General features: G+C 34.7%; 4 protein-coding genes across 6 annotated transcripts; all 4 read left to right on the top strand.

The window, feature by feature from the left end:
- On the top strand, positions 1–2,388 carry LOC18105022 (cytochrome P450 734A1). Its single transcript, XM_006375025.3, has 4 exons — positions 1–567; positions 740–984; positions 1,114–1,477; positions 1,685–2,388. Exons 1-4 carry the CDS (start codon positions 82–84, stop codon positions 2,096–2,098), a joined length of 1,509 nt encoding a protein of 502 aa, XP_006375087.1. The 5' UTR covers positions 1–81; the 3' UTR covers positions 2,099–2,388.
- A 4,592-nt stretch (positions 2,389–6,980) lies between these two features.
- Positions 6,981–11,827, top strand: LOC18105020 (probable protein phosphatase 2C 55). 2 transcript variants are annotated; one of them, XM_006375022.3, is made up of 6 exons: positions 6,981–7,187; positions 7,646–8,542; positions 8,793–9,117; positions 9,635–9,784; positions 10,349–10,639; positions 11,529–11,827. In XM_006375022.3, the coding sequence occupies exons 2-6, from the start codon at positions 7,782–7,784 to the stop codon at positions 11,565–11,567; spliced, it is 1,566 nt and encodes a 521-aa protein (XP_006375084.3). In that variant the 5' UTR covers positions 6,981–7,187; positions 7,646–7,781; the 3' UTR covers positions 11,568–11,827. The 2 variants fall into 2 exon arrangements, with proteins under 2 accessions (XP_006375084.3, XP_052302939.1); XM_052446979.1 differs by having other exon boundaries at positions 6,981–8,542.
- A 3,100-nt stretch (positions 11,828–14,927) lies between these two features.
- LOC18105019 (arabinosyltransferase RRA3) lies at positions 14,928–17,213 on the top strand. 2 transcript variants are annotated; one of them, XM_024585027.2, is made up of 2 exons: positions 14,928–15,152; positions 15,845–17,213. In XM_024585027.2, exons 1-2 carry the CDS (start codon positions 14,982–14,984, stop codon positions 16,961–16,963), a joined length of 1,290 nt encoding a protein of 429 aa, XP_024440795.1. In that variant the 5' UTR covers positions 14,928–14,981; the 3' UTR covers positions 16,964–17,213. The 2 variants fall into 2 exon arrangements, with proteins under 2 accessions (XP_024440795.1, XP_052302870.1); XM_052446910.1 differs by having other exon boundaries at positions 15,004–15,152; positions 15,849–17,213.
- A 982-nt stretch (positions 17,214–18,195) lies between these two features.
- Positions 18,196–22,642, top strand: LOC18105018 (J domain-containing protein required for chloroplast accumulation response 1). Its single transcript, XM_006375019.3, has 9 exons — positions 18,196–19,171; positions 19,478–20,247; positions 20,326–20,723; positions 20,827–20,938; positions 21,248–21,306; positions 21,426–21,491; positions 21,574–21,651; positions 22,135–22,311; positions 22,410–22,642. Exons 1-9 carry the CDS (start codon positions 18,693–18,695, stop codon positions 22,446–22,448), a joined length of 2,178 nt encoding a protein of 725 aa, XP_006375081.1. The 5' UTR covers positions 18,196–18,692; the 3' UTR covers positions 22,449–22,642.
- Positions 22,643–26,416: the final 3,774 nt, after the last annotated feature.

Here is a 26,416-nt window from a genome sequence, read left to right as displayed (position 1 = left end):
GAGCGCACCCTAAACACTACCTCCAAGCTACCTTCTCTCTCCCTTTCACTAGCTAACACACACTCGCAAGCAGATTTAGCAATGCATCTTCTTTTTATTGTGCTTGTGTTACTAGTCGTCTGCATCTTCAAATTTATACACTCGGTGATATGGGTGCCATGGAGAATACAAGTTTACTTCAGAAAGCAAGGCATAAGTGGCCCTAACTACCGTCCAATCTTCGGAAACACACCCGAGTATCGCCGTCTATTTAGTGAAGTAAGATCAAAGCCAATGCCTTTTAACCACGATATCGTCCACCGAGTTGCCCCATTTTACTACGAGTGGTCGCGCAAGTATGGGAAGACGTTCCTCTACTGGTTCGGAACCAAGCCAACGTTGGCTATATCGGACCCTGATATGATCAAGGAGGTTCTCATGAATACAGGTGATGGCTCGTTTCAGAAGGCTCGAAACAACCCTCTAGCCAAGCTGCTCTTTGGACAGGGACTTAATGGGTTGGATGGGGAGGAGTGGGCTCTTCATAGGAGGATCGCAAACCAGGCGTTTATGATTGAGCGGGTTAAGGTGAGCCTTTTTGCTCTCTCTAAACATGACAGCTTCTTTTCTGGTTTACGCCCAACTTGAATTTTACTATAAACATGACAGCCTTGGCCGTCTCTTAATCGCAACTTGGACAAAAATCTCACACTAGATTGATAGCTTAAAAAACTCCCTGCTCAAAATCTTTATTTTACAGTGTTGGGTGCCAGAAATTGTGGAAAGCATTACCAAGATGCTAATCAAGTGGGAGGAAATAAGAGGAGGGAGAGATGAATTTGAGGTTGATGTGCATAGAGAGCTTCAAAACTTCACCTCAGACGTTATAGCGAAAACGGCTTTTGGAAGCAATTATGAAGAAGGGAAACGTATATTTTTGTTACAAGATCAACACAAGTACCTTGCCTACCAGGCTTTTGGAAATGTCTATATTCCAGGGTTCAGGTGAATGTTTTATTTCTCGTCACTTATAAATTATTTAATTTAATTATATCGAGAGTCTACGCATTTTGGATCATATTTCTTTTACCGAGTGGCTTTTGTGATATACTTTCTTGCTTCATTTATATGCAGGTTTTTGCCCACCAAAAAGAACAGGGAGAGGTGGAGATTCGACAGGGAAACTCGTGAAGCAATACGCAAATTGATAAAAAATAACAACAGTGAAAGAGAGAATTCAAGAAACCTGCTCAGTCTGTTGATGTCTTCCTATAAAAATCAAGAGGGCGAAGAAGAGAAACTAGGGATTGAGGAGATTATAAACGAATGCAAGACCTTCTACTTTTCAGGAAAGGAATCTACTGCTGATCTTTTGACTTGGGCACTTCTCCTTTTAGCATTGCATCAAGAATGGCAAAACAAGGCAAGAGAAGAAGTGTTTTCCATCTTCGGAGAGAATGAGTCTATAGCTGCAGAGAAGTTAAATGACCTTAAGATTGTAAGTTTGGTCCTTGATTACTTGACAGCTTCAAAGTGTTGTGGGTTGGAAAAGAGTCAAGTATTTGAAGGATACGATTACACTAATCTGCTTTACATCATAGCTAATATTTAGAACCATACTATATATATATATATATATATATAACTCCGTTTAGAAATTTCATTTTCATGTTTGTAACGATTTAATCTTGGTTTTTTCTTATAGGTGAACTCAATTCTCTGTGAAACACAGCGACTTTATCCTCCAGTCGTGATGTTGCCGAGGCAAACATCTAAGAACGTAAAGTTGGGAACCCTTGACGTTCCTGCCGGCACTCATTTCTATTTAGCCTTGCCTTCTGTTCATCATGACCCTGATATATGGGGGAAAGATGCTAATGAGTTCAATCCCCTAAGATTCAATGAGCCAAGAAATCACTTGGCTTCATTTTTTCCATTTGGGATAGGTCCTAGAATGTGTGTTGGTAAAAATTTAGCAGTCATGGAGGTAAAAATTGTCCTAGCCATGATAATAAGGAGTTACTCTTTCGTTGTGTCGCCCACCTATGTTCATGCACCAAGCCTCTTGCTGAGCACACAACCTCAATTTGGTGCACAGATCCTCTTTCGCAGGATTTAAAATTGAAAGGAGCTTTGTGTGGTGGCGTTGTCTTTAAAGCAATGGAGTTTCTAAGTGGTTGTACGGTGAATCCTATGCTGAACTGCAGAGCGCCCATTTCACGAGTATATGCACACTATATATGATGTCTCAAATATTATGATTCAAACCTTGGGTGAATTGTGTTTACTTCTGTTCAGTAGTGTTTTTTTTTTTTTACTTTCGTACCATGTTTTATATGTTTTATGGTGTGCTTTTGTCTGATTTAATGGAATTGAAAAGCGTTATATTTGGTGTTTTGCTGCACAGAACAGGTGTTTTTAAGAAAAATATTGAAAAAATTACTCTCATCATGCTATGCTATACTTACCTGTTCCATTCATGTTTTTAATAATTTCAGGTAATTGTTTATATTCTAAATTAGTATATTTTATATTTATTAAAGATATAAACTGTATTTTTAAAAAATACGGAGAATAAATATAAAAACGACTAAACGATAGTATGGTGTGAGTAATTTTTTAAAAAATATTTAATTTTTTTAATAGGTAGAAAATTATAGCAGCCGGGTTCTTATAATATGTCAAGCAAACACCAATTATTGGCTCCAAATATGTAAAGTTTTCTTCTATAATTTGTGTTATATATAGACATGCCGACCTACTCTCCAAGAAAGAAATGTTATCAAAATCTCTCCCATCTCCATGTGACAAGATATGCAATCAAATAAGAATAATATATTGAATAATTGCTAGTATTTAATTACCACCATCATCAAGTTGATAAGATATGCTGTTCAATTTGGTTCCATATGAAAGAAACATGTAATGCATGATTGCAATTTGGGTAGCAATCAATATTGAATCATTCCATTCATAAATAAATAGAAGAAAAGAAAGATGGTTGGACCCAATATTCGACAAATAAATAAATTCAAATGCTGTAGCGTCACTAGTAAAAAGAAGAAGAAGAAGAAGAAATGATTGCTTAGACAATCATATTTGCAGTGGACCTGAGGCTGAGACTTTGAGAGTGAGAGCAGTGTTATCCCTTCCTTGATGAGTAATGATGGTGTTCCTCCACACTGGTTAATTTTTCCCTCCTAGTGAATAGCATATGGCTAGCTAGCTTCTCTTGCTTTAAAGTGAAAATAAAGGAGGAGAGGTGGAGACGACTAGGGCAGAGCAATTCCTGAATCTCGTGTTTAAATTATTTCTTTGTACATGGTTCGATCACCGATTCATCACCTTCTCAGCCCTTGAACAACACTACGTTCCTTGTCTCTTACACACAGGTCTGAGATTTGACAGTGCATCTTCCTTTTCTTCTGCTTGTGTTGCTCTCACTCGCCTGCATCTTGAAATCATTCTACTCGGTGGTGGTATGGGTTCCGTGGAGAATCCAGGTCCATTTCCGAAAGCCAGGCATAAATTAATGGCCCTAACCACCGTACATTCTTAGTCTAGTAAGGTCACGAAATTGACTCGAAAAAAATGTAATGAAGTTAATTTGCAGGTAACCTGTCAGCTTGTACCAATTGTTTTTTTTTATTAAAATAATCTGTTTTTTTTTTAAATATTAATGTTAATTTGATAATGAGTTTATTCATGTCAATTGTGTCACCAGAAACTAATTTAAGTTAAAGTAGATTTTTTCTTATTAACATATTATCTAATTGTCTACTTCAATTAGATTTCAAGTCCTAGATTTTGTAAATTAATTTATCAAATCTTAGATTTTATAGATTAATTTATTAAATCATATCCTGACAACTTTTTTCTTGGTTGCACATTAATTTAGGTTTCATTTGATGACATCACAGTTCATCTGTGCTTTTGAATTTTTTTTTGTTTTAAATTAATTTTTTTTGTATGTGTTTTTTAATGTATTAAAAATAATTTTTTTAAAGAATTAATATATTTTTTAAAAATAACTTCTACCCCACTATCCTTTAATCAACTAATTATCATGTATTTGCTGAAGCAAGCTCCAAGCCAATGTCTTTAAACGGGAAGACGTTCCTTATTGGTTTGAAACCAAGCCCACGCTAGCTATATCAGACCCTGATGTGATTAAAGAGGTTCTCATGAACATGGGTGGTGGGTCGTTTGAGAAAGCAAGAGATAAGCCTCTGGCGAAGCTGCTCTTTGGGCTCAACGGTGAGGACTGGGCTCTTCATAAGAGGATAGCAAATCAGGCTTTCATGATTGAGCTCTGCCCAAATAAATCAAGCTTTTATGATAGCTTTAAAGAAATTATGAAATCTGAAGCTTATTATTTTCATAATATAATTATAACTATGGATTCAAATGACTAATTATAAAGCACGAATCACAAGCTATTATGATCATGTAAGAATCCTTGTTCATTTGGACACATGAAAACAGTTATACATTTATATATCTATTAATTATAACTATGGATTGAAATGAATAATTATAAAGCCACAACAAAATCAGCAACGGATGCAGATTTATCGTTGTTGATTTTTCAGCAACAGATTTTTCCATTACTGATTTCTCAGCAACGGATAATCCGATGCTCATAAACCAGCAACGGATTTTCTATTGTATATATTAGTAACGGATTTTTCGTTGCTGGTTTTATGAATCAGTAATGGATTTTTCATTGCTGATTGATGAATTATTTACCATCAGCAACGAAAAATCGATTACTAACTATATTATTTTTATTAAATTTATTTATTTTTTTTTATCAAAATGACTTTTAATTTTTTTAATTAATTATTTATGGATATTTTGAAAGTTGTAGAATATATATAAACACATAAATTAATATTAAAAATGACTTTATTACTAATAAAAAATGAAATAAAAATAATATTCATAGTATAAAAATTTAGTTAAACTTGTATTGATGCAAATAAATCGAAATACAATAAAAAGAAACAATCAAAAGATATAATCATTGTGCTTGTGGAGATGAACCATATTATGGATCCATATAAAATGAATCAAGATATACTAGTTGAAGTGTAATTCAATAAATTAATGATGATGTAGAATCTATAGATGTTATTATCTAGAGAGTCATAAATAGCAGCATTAATAAGGCCATAGTTGCTAATAGCCCCGTTTTTAGTAGGGAGCGGCTTATATGTTTTCATTGCAAGAACAACAAAAGCACCTTGCCTAGCTTCCAGGCTTTAGGAAATGCTTGTATACCGGGGTTGTGGTGATTATTTTTCTTTTTGTCCAGTCAGTGGCGCATTTGCTTAGATCATCTTTCCATGTTTTTGTACGCAGGTGAATCTGATTCAACTGATAATGCATGCATGTTAGGCGCCATGGTGAGTCTTGAAAGCGAAGACAAGAACATTGATTAGTTTCTGATGCATTTCTCGAAGTTTGAAGGTGGATAGTATATTCTGTTTTCAATCAACTCAAATGAAGAACACAGAGAGGTGGAGGATAGAGAAGGAAACTCGTGAAGCAATAAAGAACCTCATCAGGACCAATAGCAGTGTGAAAGAAAATTCAAAAAGTATACTTAGTTTACTGATGTCTTCGTTTAAAATCAAAGATGGCAGGGAAGAGACATTAGGGGTCGAGCTGTCGAGGATATTGTAAATGAAAGCAAAACATTATACTTTTCAGGGAAAGGAAACCGCTGCCGATCTCGAGACTCGGGCACTTCTCCTTTTAGCATTACATCATCAATGGTAAAACAAGGCTCGGGAAGGAGTGTTTTGCGTCTATGGAAGGAAGTAACTTCCAGTTGCAGAGAGGTCAAATGACCTTAAGATTGTCAGTTTTGATCCCTCTTACGTGCCAAGTTTAAAATGCTGCGACTGAATGGGTCCAGATGTTTAAAAGGGATGCGCAGTTTCTTATTGACTTGTTTTAAGTGTTTTTAGGGTTTTGATAATTAAAATAAAATATCAATATTATACCATATAGTTTAGAAATGATTAATTTAACTAGCTTATCTAATGTTATTTATAGTTGTATGTGGTGTATAAATTAATAAAACAAAGATAAAAAAACATGACTAATTTTATAATTTAGAATCCATTCAAATTTTATCTTATTCCTTAGAAATTGATAATTTTTCTTTCCAGAATTTTATCAATATTGGTTTTTTTCTTAATTAGAAGTGGGGATTGGATTTATTTCTTAATTAGAGGTGGGGTTGAATTTATTTATTAATATTAATTGTAGAGTTCATACTTTTATATATATATATATATTTGGTAAATTTTGATGGGTTATTGTTTTAAATTTTGAATCTAAAAGATTAAAAAGAAAACATAGTTTATTACCTATAGCAATAAAATCTAAGTTGTGATGAATTAATTCTGAAAACTTAAAAATTAAAGCATAATTGAAGTTGAATTGTTAATTAAACTGACTAGAACTTTAACTAATAAAATTAATTTGACCTAATTGAATTTTTAGTGTTTGGAGTTCAAATTTGGCAACGTAAATTATAAGCAAAATTGTAAGAATTAATGTTTTTTTTATGGATTATGGTTGCTGTTATTTGAATATTGAAGACTTTAAATTTGTTTTATGTTTTGCATATTTAAATTATGTTTGTGAATTCAAATTTTTTAATCTGTAAATTATGTTTGCGAAACGTCCCGAAAAGAAAAATTAAACAAAACGTGGGGCTAATTCATAAATAACACGAACAACATGTGGTCACCTGCAAGAACTCGAAAGATCCAAAGTACACTCGCTGCACGCCGGCGCACTTTAGCAAATCCTGCCTCTACTAATCGCCTACTAGTTTGGACGTGACTATACAATCACCAAACTAACCCTAACCAATCACGAAAACAACAGAATCATACCGTCAACAGGACGCAACATCGAGTGTCAAATCAGTCAAAGCATAAAACAATCTTTACATCCTTAAAAATACATGTTAATGAACGAGTGACCAGCCTTTAGTAGTGGTAACTGGTAATTTAAAGAAAGAAAACATTTGGTTGTCGCTGACTTACTTCTGTGTCTTTAGGGTTCGGCGAGGATTAACGACAAAGAACTTTCTTGATCCTCTTCTTTTTACCTTCATTTCTTGCGATCGTGAAAATAAAGTCGAAGAAGAGTCAAAGCTAAAAAGGGGTTAGAGAGCCTCGTGCCTGGTACCTACTTCCTTGGAGATTGACCAGTTTCTTTGGAGCTTCGGTTATTTCTTTTCTATTCTTTTTTTTTGTGCCCATAAGATAAAGAGGATTAGATTCTAGGATTCAATAAAAGATGCCTTTTTTCTTCTCTTATCTCTTATATTTCCATGTTTAAATTGTGGGTTTTCTTTTTAAAATTCCTGGAATTTTTTTGTGGAAGGAATTTTCGACTCTAGTGTTTAATTGCTCACGCAAACCTTAGGTTTAACTGATTGTTTAAACCTGTAATAATCATATAATTAGGTGATACTGAGCTTAGAATTGATTTGTTTAGAGGATTTTGTACGGATTAGTATTCAGGGCTAGTTATTATCTATGTTTTTTTTTATCGATTTGGTTCACAAAGGTTTTATTGCTTGTAGAATGGTTGGTTAATATGTGTATGATCTTTTTTTATGGCCATCTTTGTATTATAGGCTTTTGAGGGAAGAAGAATTTTGTTGCTGGAGAATAAAAGTATAGATGTGTTGGAAGTTATGAGATTGTTATCTGTATCTAGTGGTGGCAGTAATAGACGGGTTCGATTGAGAGTTTTTTGGTTAAGAGGGTAAGATGCCGTCTACGTATTTTTCAAGGTTAAGGAGTGCGGTTCAGAATGGGATTCAGAGATCGGGAATAGGACAAGAAGGTGTACTGCAAAATTTTGAGAGTCTGATTGGGCAAGGAAAGTTTAGATTCTGCAACTATAGGTTATTTCATTCTGTATGTGTTGCATCGCTTACAGATTTACAACTACTGTTGAGACCCGGTACAGTTGTTGCTGCCAGTTCTGATTCACTGGTAGTTAACCGAAAAAGGAATATCTCTGTTGTTGGAGCAGTTTCTCGTACACTTTCTGTACCCTCTGTATCAGGCCCTTCGTTTCAGGTTTGTGGCTATCACATAGATCGTGCCCTTTGTGACAACAATCAAATATTGGCCAGTGGGAAGCCTTACAATAAGCCAATGGCTGCTAGAGCATCAAGAGCTGTATTTGGTGAGAGTTTATTAGAGAATCTGACTTCAAGGGTTGGGCATCTTCCCTCATCGACAAACAATCCCTGCATCTCTTATGGCAGCAGTAGTTCCCAGAGTTTCAGAAAGGCTAGCATGAGTTTGAAAAACCAAGAGCAACCTACCAATTCTCCAATTTATGGATATTTTGTCTATAATGTTGCAAAGAGGTGGTGTGACTTTTCTCCATACATGGAGACGGGATTTAGAGATTTCCAAAGTTCAGCGCATTCATGCTTTGCAGCTGGAACTGCTCCTGATGTGACCTATGAGAATTCTACCCGTGAGGAACAGCCTGAAGGTTCTGCTTCATCAGAACAGTAAGTTCTTAGACCTATTCATCGATCTCTTATTTCGTTTTTCATGATATATCATCTCAGATCTTGATTTAGGAATTGAGTTGCATTTGCCCCTTGTCCCATGATCCTTTTGTTTCCCATGCGTGTCTAATTCAGACCAAAGACATTGCTTGGTCTAGATGGTGTTCACTTTGTCTTTGTGGCTTTCTTTGTTCTATAGCATGAATGCTAGCATTTACAATCTTGCTATGCTACTTCAAATTGACTGCAGGAAGATTTCAACTGGCAAAATGCTCAAGCTACTCTCGGGATCATGCTACCTGCCCCATCCTGATAAAGAAGAGACTGGTGGAGAGGATGCCCACTTTATTTGTGCAGATGAACACGCTGTTGGTGTAGCTGATGGTGTGGGTGGTTGGGCTGATCATGGTATTGATTCTGGGCTGTATTCTCGGGAGCTCATGTCTAATTCAGTTACTGCAGTTCAAGAGGAGCCCAAGGGCTCAATTGATCCAGCTAGGGTCCTGGAGAAAGCTCACTCTAGCACTAAAGCCAAAGGTTCCTCAACAGCATGCATCATAGCACTCACAGACCAGGTATCTGTTCTCACTTTTTTCATGGATTTTGAAATGCTGCAGTGATGAGCTTTTCAGCTATAACCATCATTTTGTGGTTTCATGGTGGACAGAGAAAATGCAACGAGCCATTTAGAGTTAAAATCTTTTAAATTTCCACTACCCTACTCCTATCGAATAATTGATATCATCTACTCAGGGACTAAATCTTTAAATTTCATCCACGTGTGGTACAAATAATAATAAAAAGATAAATAAATGAAAACTATTGTAGCAAGGATCAATTATATCAACAGTTTGAGTTTTATGATATTGATTATCTGCAAATCCCTTTTCATACTTGCATGTATTAACTAGCTCTTTTCTTTTCATATTTGAGTGGTTTCACATGATGCATTTGCACTTGTCTACTTCATGAACAGATACCACTGCCTCAGATTCAAACTAAATCTTGTTGATTGTTTATTTTGTTGAGACAAGATCACAATGTCTTTCATTTTTTTTTAACTTTTGTATTATTTGCGTTGTTAATAATCAGGGTCTCCATGCGATCAATTTAGGGGATAGTGGGTTTATAGTGGTTCGAGATGGATGCACCGTCTTCCGATCTCCTGTGCAGCAGCATGGTTTTAATTTCACTTATCAACTTGAGAATGGAAACAATGGTGATCTGCCTAGCTCTGGCCAGGTTAGTTTTTGCATGTTCTGTTCACATTACTGTCTTGTTTTATTTACAAATATGGGTGCAGATTGGTTAAGCTCCTTTCAGTCATGTAAAATGGCTTACCACTCATGTGGTATCTAATATGTCATCAACTGTGTCATATTTTCTCAAACCTAACTTAATATTGCAAGTAGTTGTATTCCTAGAAACCATACTAATGTTGCATAACTGAATTTCTGGTTGTGGTTGACCTTGTGTTGAAGAACAGGTATTTGGTCGTGTGAAGTGCCTTAGCATTCATATGGTCTAATTTATCATTAATGATTTCATATTTTCTTGAGCCTAATTGAACATCGCAAGCATGCTCTTGTTGCGTTCCTTGCAACCTTGCTTATTCTATATTTCTGAATTTCTAGTCATAGTTGATCGTCTATGAGTTTCGATAGTCATACCTGGCATTAGAATCGCCAAAAGCAGTTGTGATTAAAAGAAAAATACATATGATTTGTGATTTTCTTTTTTGGATATGGTTCAGTCATGGTCCGTTGCAGAATGTGTAGATGAACTAAAGAACCCCATTTGATTCAGGTTTTCACAATTCCTGTTGCTCCTGGAGATGTTATAGTTGCCGGAACAGATGGATTGTTTGACAACTTGTACAACAATGAAATTAATGCTGTGGTGGTTCATGCCATGAGAGCTGGCTTAGAGCCTCAGGCAACAGCTCAGAAAATAGCTGCATTAGCACGGCAACGAGCCCAAGATAAAGACCGGCAGACCCCATTCTCCACTGCTGCACAAGATGCTGGGTTTCGCTATTATGGTGGCAAGCTTGATGACATCACTGTTGTTGTTTCATATATTACCAGCTCTGACGATGTATGACTCTCCTCCATGTTACATGTGTGTGTGTGGTTTCCTTTTCATTTTTATTTTTGCTGCTTTTCTGAACACAATTGTCATTTTACATCATTTCTAATCATGTTTATACTGGAGTTTTTAAATGCGTAGGCATTTCTAAGGGCCTGGTGGATATGCAAGCATGCATACATGCATGCATATACAAGTTCTCTGCTATAGTTTTTGACAGGCAAGAGCAGCCAAAATGGCATTTTGTAATTCTAGCCTATGTGCATGATCTCGGGGCACAAGGTTTATGCTCGCAGGTTTTGGAGTCATAGAAATTTAAGTGATCGTTGAATGTGTTTGAAGTTTAATTGTGGTTTGCTTGTGGCTAAGTTTTCGTTCTTAATATTCCTTCTCTTCAGCTGTGGTGTGCTTGCTGCTCAATTTGTGCCCTAATTTCCCATCCCTTTTCACATTGGAGTCTCCTAGGAATTGGTTGGTTTACAATATTTGATATTTAGGTAGTCATCATCTTTATCAGGAAAGAATTGTCTGTCTAAGTTGACTTACTGGAAAAAGCCCCTACGGGTGACTTGAGCACAAATTTCATCTTTGACCAGGGAGGGTGAAGATTCCACTGTGGCTGGCATTAACAATATGCTAACAAGCTAGACCATCTCTCCCTGCTGCATTGCCATCAATTAGGACCAGATGTTAATTGTCGACAAACTAAACCTAGAAAAATACGCATTCCTCTCATTCTTCAACTTCTATTAATTTCTCAATCATTTCAAGTATCACAACACTTTTGAACAAAGATTGTCAAATTGATTGTGATAAGAATGGAATTTATTCCAGTAAGTCATTTACTAATGGCATGCTCTTTTTTTGTGTGTGTATGTGTGCGTGACATATTAAGCAGGAAAAGAAATCTAGTTCTCAAGCAGGCAGTGCCATTTAAGAATTGCGGTGATCCAGTTTTGTCACTAGGAGGATTGTTGCTACTGTGTGAGCATAGGAGGTTCTCAGTTGTGTAGCTTGTTGAGCTTGAACACTAATCAAATACTTTTTATCGTCAAGCACATCTGATGTAAATATTCATTGCCAGGTACATTGTATTACGTTCTAGTTTTGCCATCAAAAACTATATGGTCTAGTTGACTGCGTAGCAGCTATTGTTGATATGTTAAAATTTAAATTTGTAACTTGCTTTTCATGATATGTGCGATTTTAGTTCAGATAGCAAACCTTTTTTGAGACTGTTTAACACTAAACTTGCTAAGGGCAGCATGTGTTGTGTTTTTTTATTCTCAAAGTTAAAGGTAGTTCGAACTTGCCGCTGAATTGATGCAGCAGGTTGCTCCAAAATCAGCATCTTGGTTGCATGCAGAGGCCATTCTCGTATTTATAGAAGATTTGAGATCGCTTCAAGATGTTACTTAGATTTTTAATGAATCGGATTGTCCTAATCATTGAGTAAACGGTGATGTGTAACATGCACAATATGATGAAGACAAGCTTGTAATGATTGAGAGAATTTAGTCTTTGGTAAATTGGTTTGAGTTGCAAGTTATGACAGCAGATTATCGCATAGATAATTTTGATAGGCCTGCTGTATATGGACAAGTTCAGTTTATGTAACAATTTCCAATGAATTATATATAGCAGTTTCTTCTGTCAATTTAACTCCATGGAGTTGGCCAAGCGAAGAAGAGCTAAGATATAGAGTGTTCCTGTCCAGGATCTTGGGTTTGACTTCTGTCAGGTGTAGAAAATTCAGTGGGGTCATTGGAACCCTAGTGAATTTGGGCAAGGTCCATAGTCGGGCCTTGGCCCGGATAAAAAAACTAAATTGAGAATTGAGATTGCCAAATCCATTATTCTAAAGGGTTGAGATTGTCAAATCCGTTATCCAAAAAGGATTGAAAAAATTGATTTGGATAAAAAAAAAAATCAAATCAAATAAAAAAATCATTATAAACTAAAAACTAAAAGTCCATTAACTCAATAATTTAGGTAGTATTTGGTCACTATAGATATATAGATAATAAGGATAGAAGAGAGGACAGGATAGAACAGAAAATGAAAATGTAGTTGTGTTTGATATTGGTGTTTTTTGTATCATGTTTGGTTAATAAGTTAATAGTTGACAAGATAAAATAAATTATGAAAAATATATATTTTATCCTTAATATCTATTATTGTTAAACTTACATGTTTTAAAAAATAATTATATATTATTTCTTACTTTAATTTATATTGAGTGTTGAAAGCAATAATAGTATAATAACCTTAGTTATGAAACCTAAATCAATTTAACAAGTCAATCCAAGACTCGGCCCACCCGAGGCTTTGACAAGTGCAAACTTTTTTTTTTAAAAAAAAAGAAGAATTTCCTCGGTCTAACTTGATCAAAATCATGTTCAACCCGCAACCTGATCAATCCAGGATAAAAACCAAGTTAAAACTTGTTGATTTTTTTTTTTTTGAAAAAAAGAAGTTCAAAACAACAATGTTTTGATCCTTTTTAAAAACAAATTTTAGGGTTGACCCTCGTGATCCAAACCTTGTTTTGAGTTGAGTTGTAAAACTATAATAATAATTATTTTTATTCTTAAATGTTTTAGTTGAGTAATTTAGGAATTAAAAGTTTTTTACATGGATATATTTTCTCTACACTTCATGTTTTGAAAATACATAAATCTATTCTAAATTTATTTATGAGACATTTATTTTTATATCTCTATCTCTATCTCTTTAATCAAACCAGTTTTTGTTCTCATTGTCCATATAATTTTTTGTTCCAAAACACTAACCAAACAACACCTTAAAAAATAGTATAACAAAACGCTTATTAATTAAAATTACACTTGTGAAGTTTGAAAAAATATATTTTTTTAATTTAAATTTTTGATCAATTTATTTTTATTCATCTTGTTTGGTTAGATTTTTTTTAAAAAAAATGTTTTAGTTAAGTTGTTTTTGTTTGAAAGGAATCATTTGAATCGATGCTCACCTAAAAATCTATATTCAAATGAAAATCAATGATGTTTTAACCATTTATGATAAGTTCTATCCCAAAAAAGATAGTGAAAATTGATTAAGAATCTTAAATGTTTCTTGACTAGCTGTATCCAAGATTTTTTAAAAAAAAAACTAGTCAAATTCTTTTATATCTATTAAGGTAGTGTTTATTTTTATATTTTAAAAGTGTTTTTTTAAAAAATTAAATTTATTTTTTTTCTTTATTTTAAATAAATATTTTTTTAATATTTTTAGATTATTTTGATGCGCTGATATCAAAAATAATTTTTTAAAAATAAAAAAATATCATTTTAATATATTTTTAAATAAAAATTATTTTAAAAAATAACTACAACCATACTCTCAAACAGATTTTAAAAGATTAGAGATCAGACTGAGAATTTTTTGAATCAATATCGAATTTTTAAAGAAAAAATAAAGCGGAGTGTTTCTAAATTCTATAAAAACTAAAACACTGTATTCTGCCAAGTAAAAGGCTCCAGTTTTATTTTTTTTCCACTCACGGGCCCCACGATTTTAGAGCCGCGCGATTATTATTTACTTTACAATCGCAAGGCCAAGACTTCATACCTGTTTGCAGATCATTCAAATCATCTACACCTGATCCTCTCCTCTCCGTTCTCCATTTTATTTTATTTTTTTTATCGATCTTAGAAAACAAAAAACCAAAAAGGCAAAAAAAGAAGACAGAACACACCTTCCCCGATGTACGATAAGGTGCTGTTTGGGCTTTTTTTCAAAAATCTTAAATGTTTTTGTTAAAAAAATATATAAAAACTGTTTTTTTAATATTTTTTAATATTTTTAATTGTTTTTATTTGTTAATATAAAAAATATTATTTTAATATATTTTTAAACAAAAAATATTTTTTAAAAGTAAAATCTACTCCACTTCTAGAAAAAAAAAGTTTTAAATTGTATGTATTTTTAAATTAACTTAAAATTAAATAAAGAATAAAATTGATCTAAATACCTTTAAAAAATAAAGGTTAAAATAATTCAATTTTTTAATATAGTTTGTTCAATGTTTTTTAAAAACTTAATTTTTTAACAAAATTATAATATTAGTTTAATGATAAAGTATAAAATTATATATTTATGATAAAATTATAATATTAATATTGCAAGAATTTTGTAGTTATTAAATAAAATATAAGAATAATTTTGTTAAATAAATATCAAATTATAGTTTCAGTGTAATTAACCGAAAAATTAATTATACCTTAATAAATTAGTTTTGCCTATTTAATTTTGCTATAAAAGGCAAAGTTCCGCTGCTTATTTGTCTATCCTTCTCTGAGACTGTCCGTGGACCGTAACACAGGAAGGTATGGCGGTTCTTCGAAGAGAAAAAGGGCAATCACTTCAAGGATCTCGAATCGCCGTAGCCATTTTGATCGGTATCCTTCTTGGCTGCGTCTTTGCTGTGTTTTATCCTCATGGGTTTTTCAGCTCCAATCCGACTGGCTCACATCGTCGAATTGCTAATTCAAATCTTCAGGTTCAAATCTTTTTGCCTTTAAATACTTCAAATATATCTTTTGTGTATACTTCTCTCTACTTTGTGATTGCTGCTGGGGTCCTTAACATAGGGTAAACTTGATTCTGATGTTTTCTATTAAAAAATTTCTTTAATTGGGTAATGATTGTTCTTGAATTTTGATTTTTTATAAACCTCAAAGATTTGACTTTGTTTCTTGCAGTTGACTTTGGTTTTATGCGTGTTGCTGATGGTGTTTTGCTTTGATAGTTAGAATTCGGGTTGTTTTTTGTTTTAATGAATTAATTGAAGCCATGATTTCACTAAGGAATGGGGTAATTTGGTGAAACTAAAAGGATACAGAATTGAAAATGCTTTTAAAGAGAAGCCAGTTTTGTACCATTAATTATTTTTTTTGTGAAAGTGGCATCATTTCACCAGTGTCCCCTCTTCGCTGTCGTAGTCTTTGCTTAGTATTTTTGCCTTTCTTGTTGCATCCCCTGGCTTGGTGAGAATGAAAAGCAAGGTTTGTTATTTTAGTTATTATTTTGAACATGAGCTTGTTTGTCACATGATGCGTAGAGTGCATTTCCAAGTCAATATTATGTCAGTTATTGGGAATTATCATTTAATGGTAGCTTTTTTTTGGGGGGTGGATTCTGTGATTTATAGGCCACTTATTGTGTTGTGATTTCCTATTGTTTGTTTGTTAGACAGGCTTGTCTTCATGTGAATCGCCCGAGCGAATTAAAATGGTGAAAGCTGATATTGTATTGATATCGGAGAAGAATGCTGAGATGAAGAAGCAAGTTAGGGAGCTAAATGAAAAGTTGCAGCTGGCGGAACAAGGACAAGATCATGCTCAGAAGCAGGTTTTGTTACTGGGTAAACAGCAGAAAGCTGGTCCCTTTGGTACTGTCAAGGGTTTGAGAACTAACCCAACTGTTGTTCCTGATGAGTCTGTGAATCCTAGACTGGCAAAACTCTTGGAGGAAGTTGCTGTTCGTAAGGAGCTTATAGTTGCACTTGCAAATTCAAATGTGAAAACCATGTTAGAAGTCTGGTTCGCTAACATCAAGAAAGCTGGTATACGCAATTACCTTGTTGTAGCATTAGATGACCATATTGTAGATTTCTGCAAGTCGAATGATGTTCCAGTGTATAAGAGGGATCCAGATAGCGGTATTGATTCAGTTGCAAGAACAGGAGGAAACCATGCTGTTTCTGGATTGAAGTTCCGTATTTTGAGGGAATTTTTGCAGTTGGGTTACAGTGTTCTTCTGTCAGATGTTGATATAATATACTTGCAGAACCCATTTGATCATCTTTATCGGGATTCAGATGTTGAATCTATGTCTGATGGTCATGATAATATGACAGCTTATGGATTTGATGATGTCTTTAATGAACCTGCCATGGGTTGGGCTCGTTATGCTCATACAATGAGAATATGGGTTTACAATTCTGGATTCTTTTATATAAGGCCTACACTTCCTTCCATTGAGCTTTTGGATCGTGTGGCTGGTCGTTTGTCTCGAGAGCCAAACTCATGGGACCAAGCAGTTTTCAACGAGGAGCTTTTCTCCCCTTCACATCCTGGGTATGATGGACTCCATGCTGCAAAAAGAACAATGGATATGTTTTTGTTTATGAATAGTAAGGTCCTTTTCAAGACAGTAAGGAAAGATCCTGCGCTAAAAACATTGAAGCCAGTAATTGTTCATGTAAACTATCACCCTGATAAACTTCGAAGAATGCAAGCAGTTGTGGAGTTCTATGTTAATGGGAAGCAAGATGCGTTGGATCCTTTCCCTGATGGTTCTGATTGGTAGGAACCTCATACAACTACAGAGAGGATTTCGAGAGATTTAGTGTTTCCCCCCAGATTTTTCACATGATACAGTTAGTTTAAATCTATCATTACCTTTGAAGAGAAATGTGAGATAAACTTTTTCCTTGATTTTCTTTGAGATTTTGGTTTGTATTTTATGTGTAGCTGATGTGAGATACTTTTCCTTCTTTTTTCTTCAGAACTTTGGTTTGTATTGTTCCTGTAGCTTTAAATTAAGTTTCATTGGATCATCCCCACTGGTCTCATCTGTGCTATATAATGTGCGCCAACAATATGATCAGGCTTGCCATTTTTCATGATAAAAGATTTTGCTGCAACTTGGAAGCTCTATTCTTTGATAGTTTCTGGGTATTTGATTATTTTTTAGAGTGACATTTTGTTGCATCCTGGTGGAGTTGGGATCAATGACTTCGGTGGTTGGCTACAATGTGACTGGACCGGCAAGGACCATGAACCAGGATCCTCGTACTTCTTGGCTCGCACCCCTTTGAGAGAAAGAAACAAAAGATTATCACACTAAATTTAGGTTCATAAGGACTATAACTATCTCATCACGAGGTGCAGTGGATCCCGTATCTATTATTACCAGATGCTAAGGTGGGGTTCCTAATGCGATTGGTTTGCTAGCATAAACCAGAATCAGGTCTACTGTAATTCTTTTTTCCTGGAGGGTTAGATTTCTGTCTTGGCTTTTCTTGGCAGACCCTCCTGATATTCGTTGCCTTATAGTCACCTACCTTCATGCATGGACTGCAAATTAGCTGGGTTACCATGTAAAAGTGTTATCCCAAGGGCAACCAATCATAACCCAGTTCAATCCTTAGTATTTAGTTACTCTTTCAGAAAAAAACAAAAATTATATGGATAGAAGGGACATGTTTTTCTCAATTTCTGTTTTAAGAGTATAAGAATTTACTTTAAAAATGTTTTTATTTTATATATCTCTGTTTCTGTCCTATTCTATTTTGTAGGTCAATTTTAATCACATCTGCTGCAATAATGATCGAATTTTAGTGAACAAGATTGGCAACTAATTTTAATTTGATTTTTGTTTTAATTTACATGGACTGGAGGAGGGAGCAAAAGAAGTTCATGACATCATTCATTGCATGCAAGCAATAACAGGCTGTCATCCTAACGGAGGCTGTAGAAAACGAACCCATAACAACGTGGGATCACAAAAAATCTGAGTTTAATGGTCACCAAGAATTAATTTCTAAAAACTCAGGTTAACGACAAAGATTGCCTAATACTTCGGTTGCTGTATGGAATTTTCTTCCTTAATATCCACAAGCAGACGACATTGATTTTTACTAGTGGCTTCAAAGACCACTAGCCCCACCTTTGTATTCTCCCTTTCAAAATCTTCCACATTATTGTTTGTGTGTATCTCATCCTCCATGTTTCAATATCATGATCCTCTCTGCAAGTTCTTGATTCAACAACAAGAACCCACTAGCCCCACCTTTGTATTCTCCCTTTCAAAATCTCCCACGTTATTGTTTGTATGTATCTCATCCTCCATACCTCAACATCATGATTCTCAAAAGAAAAATCTCTGCAAGTTCTTGATTCAACAACAACAACCCTCTTCAGGACTTGCAGTTCCATGATCAAAAAGATGGATAGGAAGTTTTTTTGTTTAAATTCTTACTGTCTAGTTGAATTGAACTGGTTTTGTGGGTGCTCCGTACTGGTTATTGGTTGAAATGGAGAGGTTTTCTCAGAGAGAAAGTGTTCTGTTAGGTTATAATCTTCAAAGACAATCCAAAAACCATCCAGGCTCTTCTTCAAATAGCCAACATGGAAACTCTGATATTGATTTTATAGATGTTTTTGGTGGCCCACCGAGGCGATCGTCGCTTCAGGAGGTGCGATCTAGTTTTGCTGAAACGACAGATTCATTTGTTTCAAGAAGTGGTGATGTTGATACCATGTTGTCTCGCAACAGTTTGTCGGGTTTAAATGAGAAGCCAGTGTTTGGAGATGAAAATGTCAATAGAAGGCGATATCCAAGAAATGATTTCTTTGATGATATTTTCAGAGGCAATAAGTCTTTGAGTTCTCCTCCGAAGAAGCATGACCTTGATTCACTTTCTTCAACTCCAGGTTCAAGAGTCCTAAGCCCTACTGGACAGCTGCCACCTAGAGCTGATCCCTGGAGTCCATCTCTGCCTGCACAATTCAGGTTTTGGATTCACTCTGAGATGCTATTTGCTTATTTCTGTACATCTTAGATCTTATAATTTAGATGGTTTTTTCTTCATTGGTCAACATAAATCACCAATTAAGAATCCTTTATAGCAATAAGAAGTGATGATATGTCATTGCCTAGGTTGTTTCAATGTATTTCGGATTAATGTGGTGTCTGGTAGTGGTTATTGATTCTTTGTTCAAGTAATTGTTCTTATCTGCACTATTATCTGCTTGGGTTTGAGTGTCTTTTGAACAAATGCATCCCGGAATCTCAAATCCTGTACTGTTAATTTTGCAGCCTCTCTGCCAAACTGAGTAAGCGGACAGACTTGCCAACATTTAACTCTAGCGCCCATAGCATGCACAAAAATAAGGATGGTGCTTCATATGGCGTAGGCAATTATGCACATTCTGCAAGCCAAACGGACCACGTTAGAGACGAGTTGACTAACGATATCTCTAGGCAAAGCACTTTATCGAAGGAGCTATCTCTTACCAGCGAGGAGTCATCAAACTCGACCAAACATGAAGAAACAGACACAAACACAAATTTGAAAAGTGATTCAGATAGTTCTGATGTTCCAACAAATGGAAACCAGTCTCATTTTTCTATATACAAGTGGGCAAGCGAAGGAATACCCTTTGTGATGTCCCTTAGAGGAGCTACCAAATCAAGACTGGATGAGAATTGTGAACTTCAGAGATGTTCAAGTGCTAGTGGATGGATAGCAAGCGAGGGTATAGCAAGAGAATTACGATCAGCAAATCCACATGATATCGATGTTCCCTCATTCAGTAGTCACATCGAGCTTAATCAACAAGATAATCGCTTCCTCTTTGATAAGAGCATTCAGTGTGAAGTAGAACCGTGTCAGATTGTTGAGGACACAATTTTTCCTGTACCTGAGTTAGATACTCCAAGCACTCATCAAGTGATTGTTGAAGATGGTCCTGAAATGGACTTATCTGAAAAAACAAAGGAACGAATTTCTGTAGTTACGCTTGAGGATCGCAAGACTGAGTTAAAACCACCACGTTCCCTGTTATCCGAGAATGATGATGAGCAATGTAAGTCATGTTCTGGAATCTATATCAAGTATGCTTCTCATGTGATATCACTAATAACACATCTATTTTCTCTGGCAGGTATTGATGAGATGACTAGAAAAAATGGTTTGAAAGAAAGAAAGGCAGAAAGCACCAAAAAACCATCTGCAGTTTTTGATGTTAGTGAAAACGTAAAGGATCAAGATGAGAAAAGAACTACAGCGAATAATGTAGAAGTGGATAAAGCTGACTTTCAATATCCACCAACAAAATCAAGAGACAGCCTTGAGAAGAACAGACTTAGGGGAAAGGTCAAGGAATTTGTTAAAATTTTCAATCGGGCAGGTTCAGAAAAACCCAACTTTGATCTTAATGACTCTCAACATCAGAGTTCCGGACGAAAGGAAAGAATAAAATTCAATACTGACGATACCAGAAATGAGAAAATGCACTCGCGTAATGTTAACAATAAAAACATGCCAGATGCTTCCATCCTGGTACTCAGCTGAAAATGATCTTGCATTTTATTTTGTCAAATATTAGCACAGCTGATACACTCATAGTGGACCTGAGATTTTCAACTTTTATTGTAATCTTCAGGTGAAAAAATGTCTTAAGCAATCCGAGAAACAACATCCCGAGACAAAGGCGAACAATCTCAGGTCCGAAAGCGTTTCTTCTGGACGTAAGGATAGCTCAGTGTCAACTGCAGGTATTTTGATATTAATTGATGCTATATGTTATTTTAATTGCTGCATGTTGACTGGAAGATTTTGGATACCATCCACCTGGAAAAATGATTTTGTGTTTTTTAATATCAATTAGGATGAAAATGGTGAAGCAGCATGGCATATTTCATGTTCATCTGAATCATGATTCATATATTCCAATTGCTATGCAATTTCGCTAGAATGAGCTTCTTTTACTGAACTTACTACTTCATAATACAAAAAGGATTTGAACTCTTTGTTAATGATTCTTAAAAAATGTGATATGTAATGCATCAAAACGTTGTTGACAGCTTACATTCCTGATGGCTTAGAATCAACCATTGCAGATACAGATATGTCCTTCCTCCTGGTATGTGTTTGTGTATATAAACATTAGCATTCCGCCATCTTTTTTTTTAGCAGGTATTAGGATTATTTAATTGCCTCCTGAAATGACTAATGAGCTGGTATACTTTGCCTTGTGGACAGATTACAGAATTAGCCCAGGATGAGGAAAGGGAGCTCCAAACCAGCGATAACCATGAGGAGATCCAAGTAAGGAAGAAAGTTGACAAAGACACTCCATTTTTTCTTTCAACTTTACCAGGAAATAGTAACGGGAAATCATACATTGCAGGTCATTGATGATAAAATACAGAAGTGGTCGAAAGGAAAGGAAGGCAACATACGCTCCCTGTTGTCAACTTTACAATATGTGAGTTTACCTTCTACTCTTGCTTGTGCTGCGAGTTTTTTTCTAGAGTGCACATTCTTTTATCTGAACTTTAATTACCATTGCATCAGACCTACTGCATTTTCTATTTAAAGTGGTTTTCTGGTGATTCGTGACTAAACTTAGTAAATTGAATTTCATCCTGTTCCAAGCATAGTTATCAGTTCCGGTCGGATCTGACCTAAAAAAGGGTCCGAGTTACTTGGTTGTGGGTCAATCAGTTCTATCATTTTTGTCCAAAACCATGTTGTTTTATTTTTTTTTTAAAAAAGTTCCTTAGTGCTGACCCAGCCAGCTTAGACCAAGTTTGGCCAAGTCAACTAGGGCTCAACTTATTCGGGTCGGTCACGGGTCATATCTTAAGGCTTTGACAATTTAGTTGAACTTCTAAATCATATCTTTTGGCTCCGACTAACTTGGAACTGTCTGCCTCTTAAACTGATATTTGCTGCACTCACATCACAGGTCCTTTGGTCTGGAAGTGGGTGGAATCCTGTGCCTCTTGTTGATATAATTGAAGGAAATGCGGTGAAAAGAACATATCAAAAGGCCTTACTCTGTCTACACCCTGATAAACTACAGCAGAAAGGTGCTACCTCGCATCAAAAATACACGGCAGAAAAAATCTTCGATATTTTGCAGGTAATATCCAGTTGATTTTTAATTCTTGAGCTTAAAGAAATCATCGCCATTCTAAATTCATCTAAAAAAAATGTTATCCACTCCTTGCATGCACACAGGAAGCATGGACTCTTTTCAACTCACTCGGAGCAGTGTGATATGAGACCAAGGAGTGCAGATAGTAATTTCTCATGGATCAAGGACATCGAGATGCTTGTTTATTTAAGTGTACATGGTAAAAATTATATTTGTGGGAACATCATACTGTGGATAGCTATTCTGCTTGTGCGTTGTGCTGCTGTGTCTTGGAGTATTTTGATTACTAAGCATTAAGAAGTTGAAATTGAATTTAGTCATAGAGTTCTCCTTTTATGCATATGAAAAAAATATTTATTTAACCATAGTTGAATTCGAGTATCTATCAAATGGTTAATTTGATGATTCATCGACTAAGATTTTGATATGGGTTATGTCGCTAAAAAAATTCATATTTTTTTATTAAACGAGGCTGTATTAAGATTAAAAATAAAATAAAAATTGTTCAATGTTGACCCACAGATCACGAGGCAACCTTCTTCATATATAACCTTCAATTATGACCCGATTCTTGAACTTGGTGTATTTCGAATTGGATTTAATATCTATGATATTTTGCTACTCTTAACTTATACTAATTTTTTTAAAAAAAAAACTATATAGAATGTGATTTCGAATAATCAATAACAATATTATCTCGGACGAGACAAAACATAACATGGCTGACACAAACATGTGAAGGACAGACAGAATTGACACATCTCTAATTGGGCTTTTGTGTTCTTATTGGACCCAGTGAGGTAGTCTAATCGGCTAATGAATTGAAAGTTGAAACATCACAGTTAACCGAAGGGCCTACCGAGAAAAACCCTCAAGGCTCAAACCTGTCAGAACGCAAAGGGGAAAAGGCTTGAGTTCCTTTCTAATGCACTGCAGCCTCTGTTTTGTGCACATAACATGCCTGTCGTTTCCATATGTTTGTTTTGGAAGTAAACTGTCGTTTCTTAAAGCATCACCAAAACTCTGTGCGATACTTTCTACCTTGCCAGAGGCTACTTTAGCTACTTTGTCCGCCTTCTGACACTTCCCGAAAAGACAACGTGGGATCTACATCAAAAGTTAGCCGTAAAAGTTACTTGTTCCTGTAGAAAATTTGAATTGCTAATAGATTCCGGTCCGAAATTTAAGGGAGGATATCTACTTATCAAAGTTTTTTTATATCTTATTTATTATTTATTGAATAAAAAATTTATATTTATAAACTAGATATTAAATCCAGATATTTATTATGCGACTATTATTTATTATTCAATATTTATTTTATAGATGTGTATATATTATATTAAAAAAAATCTAAATATTTTATGAGTATATCTATATAATATAAATATATTTCATGCTAGATTTAGAAGGATTTCGGGTCAGATTTAACAGTATTCATACCCTACACATTACCTATAAGTAAAATAATTATTCACAATATATTTATTCATTCAGTTAATATCTATCAAGTTTTAGATTAGATTTTCATCCCTATTCAAGTTTAATAATTAAGACTAGATAAAATTTGGTGCTTCAAACATTATTTGCATTTACCTGTAATGGCAGTTGAGGGACATAAATTCTCCTTGCAGCTTTGCTTAAAATATTTGACAGAGACAGCACTTGCCTTTTCCACATGATGTAAAATCTGTCACTGCTATTATTTACTCCAACTTGCAAGATTACCCACCCACCTTTCCTTTTGTTGGGGGGGGGGGGCGGGGGGCACAGCAAGTATTTAATATTTATGAGCCAGATATGTTGATCGTGGGAAAGGGCTAAGTATTTATAAGCAGTATTCGACTTCTCTTCTGTGAATTTAATGCGTTTGTTACATAAAAATAATTTATTGAGCCATTCTGGTCATGGGAAGTAGGCCAAGTCCATCACACAAGATGTTCGTGAAGGCTTTCAGAACAGCTTGAAATGGCCAGCTGTTGTTCCTCTGTAGGAGCCTCAATTAATATCGGTGGTATATACTTAATTCTCCGAGAAAGTGCTGGTGGTATTTCCTACATAGAATCATAATTATTTTAGATAAAAAAATTAAAACGATATTGTATCAAGCCAGGCTGCATCGCTTAGGTCCACCGGCATCAATTACTAATCTAGTTCAATGATAAATTAAGGCTGAATCGGGCTTCGAAGTTATGGGTTTCCAGGCCGATTAACCGGGGGACCATCGAGTTTGATAAATATACTTGGGAGTGTGGAAATATAAAGTATTTATACAAGTTGACTTTGCAACACGTCTGCAATATCTAGCCAGTAAAATAGTGGAGGACCTCGGAAATGCAAGCTATGGCTGCCCAATTGTAATATTTATTTGCTTCCCGACAATAATTGGCTCTTGCTTGTTACTCGTGACTCAATTCGAGGGTCTTTCGTGGTTAGTGTAGCGTGTAAATTGATCCCAGGTTGTTAGAACTCGTAGATGTTTCTCCCTGAAAAACCTCATTTTTATCCCTTGACCTGTTACTTGGTTCGAAGCCTCCATCTCGATTTCTTATCCAATAAATTTATTTTTATCAATTTCATTACTAAAGCAGGAGAATTTTTTCAAGTGGATCTTTGCATCTAGAAATCACCACAGTTTTCTAATCGAAGATGTCATGATTGAGTCCTTACAATATCTACCATCATTTCCTCTTGACCTAAAATCAAGGTGGGAATGCCATGGCCATTATCACTCTCAGATTTGATATAACGTACATGGATATTTATGCAAGATTTTTCAATCCTGCCAAGATGATTCGTCTCTTGCATCCACCAATTGTAGTAAACATTTCTCTGCTGCGTCTGACCCATTTTGGGAAAACGACATGTCAACTTACAAACCCACTGTACATAGAATATAATCATAGCTTAATTAGACTTGAGTTGTTAGAATTCGTGGCTCATAATAATCTTGCAAACATTTCACTTCTCAAGTAAGCTAAAGCACCTCTGGCTAAAAATCTTCCTGCACCCGTGCGCAGAATTGGAATCCCCTCTTCTGTCCTTGTCAGGATTTAACCTCTTCTGTTTCGTTTTTTTATATATGGTAAGTGCATGCCATGACATGTTTTTTTTTTTTTTTTTTTTGGATACAATGCTATCCCATCTAAAATAGTGTTTTTCTGATTCTTATGTGAGATTTCTTTTTTATTTAAATCATACAGGATTTTTACAGTTACACAGAGAAAATTTACTTACAATTGTGATTATGGTTATGAGTCAAGCAGTGTTATTGTTGTAAGCAAAAGTGTTAAAAGATCAAAGGTGTATTGGTAAAATTCAATGAATATTTGATTATTATGATTGTCATTTAAGATTGTCAGAAAACAACATAATTCATATAGTAGAATCTTATCTAATAATTTAAATTATTGAATTGGAATAGTTCTTTGACAAAAACCACGTTTGTTTTTGTTTTTCAATAATTTTGATGTGTTTACATTCAAAATAAAAAAAAAATTATTTTAATTTATTTTCAAGTTAAAAAACAATTTTAAACTAAAAAAAATTAATTACAAGTAATAATTTATCAAAAAAAAAATATAGTCAAAATTAAAAGTGGTCATATTCTCATTCAATTCTAGCAAAATCAGTTGCAACGAAATTATTATACTTTGATCAATCGGCACCCACAAAATAGTGTGATGTTACATTAAGACAACGACATTCTAATTTTTTTTGTCGTGGAAGGAAATAGGAGTTTAATCATAACCATAGCCATTCATGTCTTTTCAAGATAAAATTCCACAAGGAAGAAATGGTCACGTATGATGAGATCAACTCATATCTCTCTTTTTCTTTTTCCTTTTTCTTTTTCTTTTTCTTTTTCTGCAGAGATTTTCGTATCTTCTAATACCTTATTTTCTCACATAGCACACAGTTAAATTAAGATCCATTGAATTTTATATGAACAAATATGGCTGTGCTGTTTATGAACTCTTAAAATTAAATCATAATTACTAACTGTAAAAAAAATTACAGTAATTATTAAACTCACTCTCTCCGCGCCTTAAAGAGAATTACAGTAATTATTTAATATAGGTTGATTGAT

The sequence above is a fragment of the Populus trichocarpa genome, chromosome 14, assembly GCF_000002775.5.
Source record: "Populus trichocarpa isolate Nisqually-1 chromosome 14, P.trichocarpa_v4.1, whole genome shotgun sequence".
NCBI lineage: Eukaryota > Viridiplantae > Streptophyta > Magnoliopsida > Malpighiales > Salicaceae > Populus > Populus trichocarpa.
Note: the sequence above shows the minus strand (reverse complement) of the source record. Positions and strands in the feature narration are given on the sequence as shown.

Coding starts and splice junctions, on each gene's coding strand:
- LOC18105022 (XM_006375025.3), top strand. CDS start 82: ATGCATCTTCTTTTTATTGTGCTTGTGTTACTAGTCGTCTGCATCTTC. Junction 985..1,113: donor GTCTATATTCCAGGGTTCAG/GTGAATGTTTTA, acceptor ATTTATATGCAG/GTTTTTGCCCACCAAAAAGA. Junction 1,478..1,684: donor AGTTAAATGACCTTAAGATT/GTAAGTTTGGTC, acceptor TTTTTCTTATAG/GTGAACTCAATTCTCTGTGA.
- LOC18105020 (XM_006375022.3), top strand. CDS start 7,782: ATGCCGTCTACGTATTTTTCAAGGTTAAGGAGTGCGGTTCAGAATGGG. Junction 8,543..8,792: donor GGTTCTGCTTCATCAGAACA/GTAAGTTCTTAG, acceptor AATTGACTGCAG/GAAGATTTCAACTGGCAAAA. Junction 9,785..10,348: donor ATCTGCCTAGCTCTGGCCAG/GTTAGTTTTTGC, acceptor CATTTGATTCAG/GTTTTCACAATTCCTGTTGC.
- LOC18105019 (XM_024585027.2), top strand. CDS start 14,982: ATGGCGGTTCTTCGAAGAGAAAAAGGGCAATCACTTCAAGGATCTCGA. Junction 15,153..15,844: donor TTGCTAATTCAAATCTTCAG/GTTCAAATCTTT, acceptor TTTGTTTGTTAG/ACAGGCTTGTCTTCATGTGA.
- LOC18105018 (XM_006375019.3), top strand. CDS start 18,693: ATGGAGAGGTTTTCTCAGAGAGAAAGTGTTCTGTTAGGTTATAATCTT. Junction 19,172..19,477: donor TCTCTGCCTGCACAATTCAG/GTTTTGGATTCA, acceptor TTAATTTTGCAG/CCTCTCTGCCAAACTGAGTA. Junction 20,724..20,826: donor TGCCAGATGCTTCCATCCTG/GTACTCAGCTGA, acceptor TGTAATCTTCAG/GTGAAAAAATGTCTTAAGCA.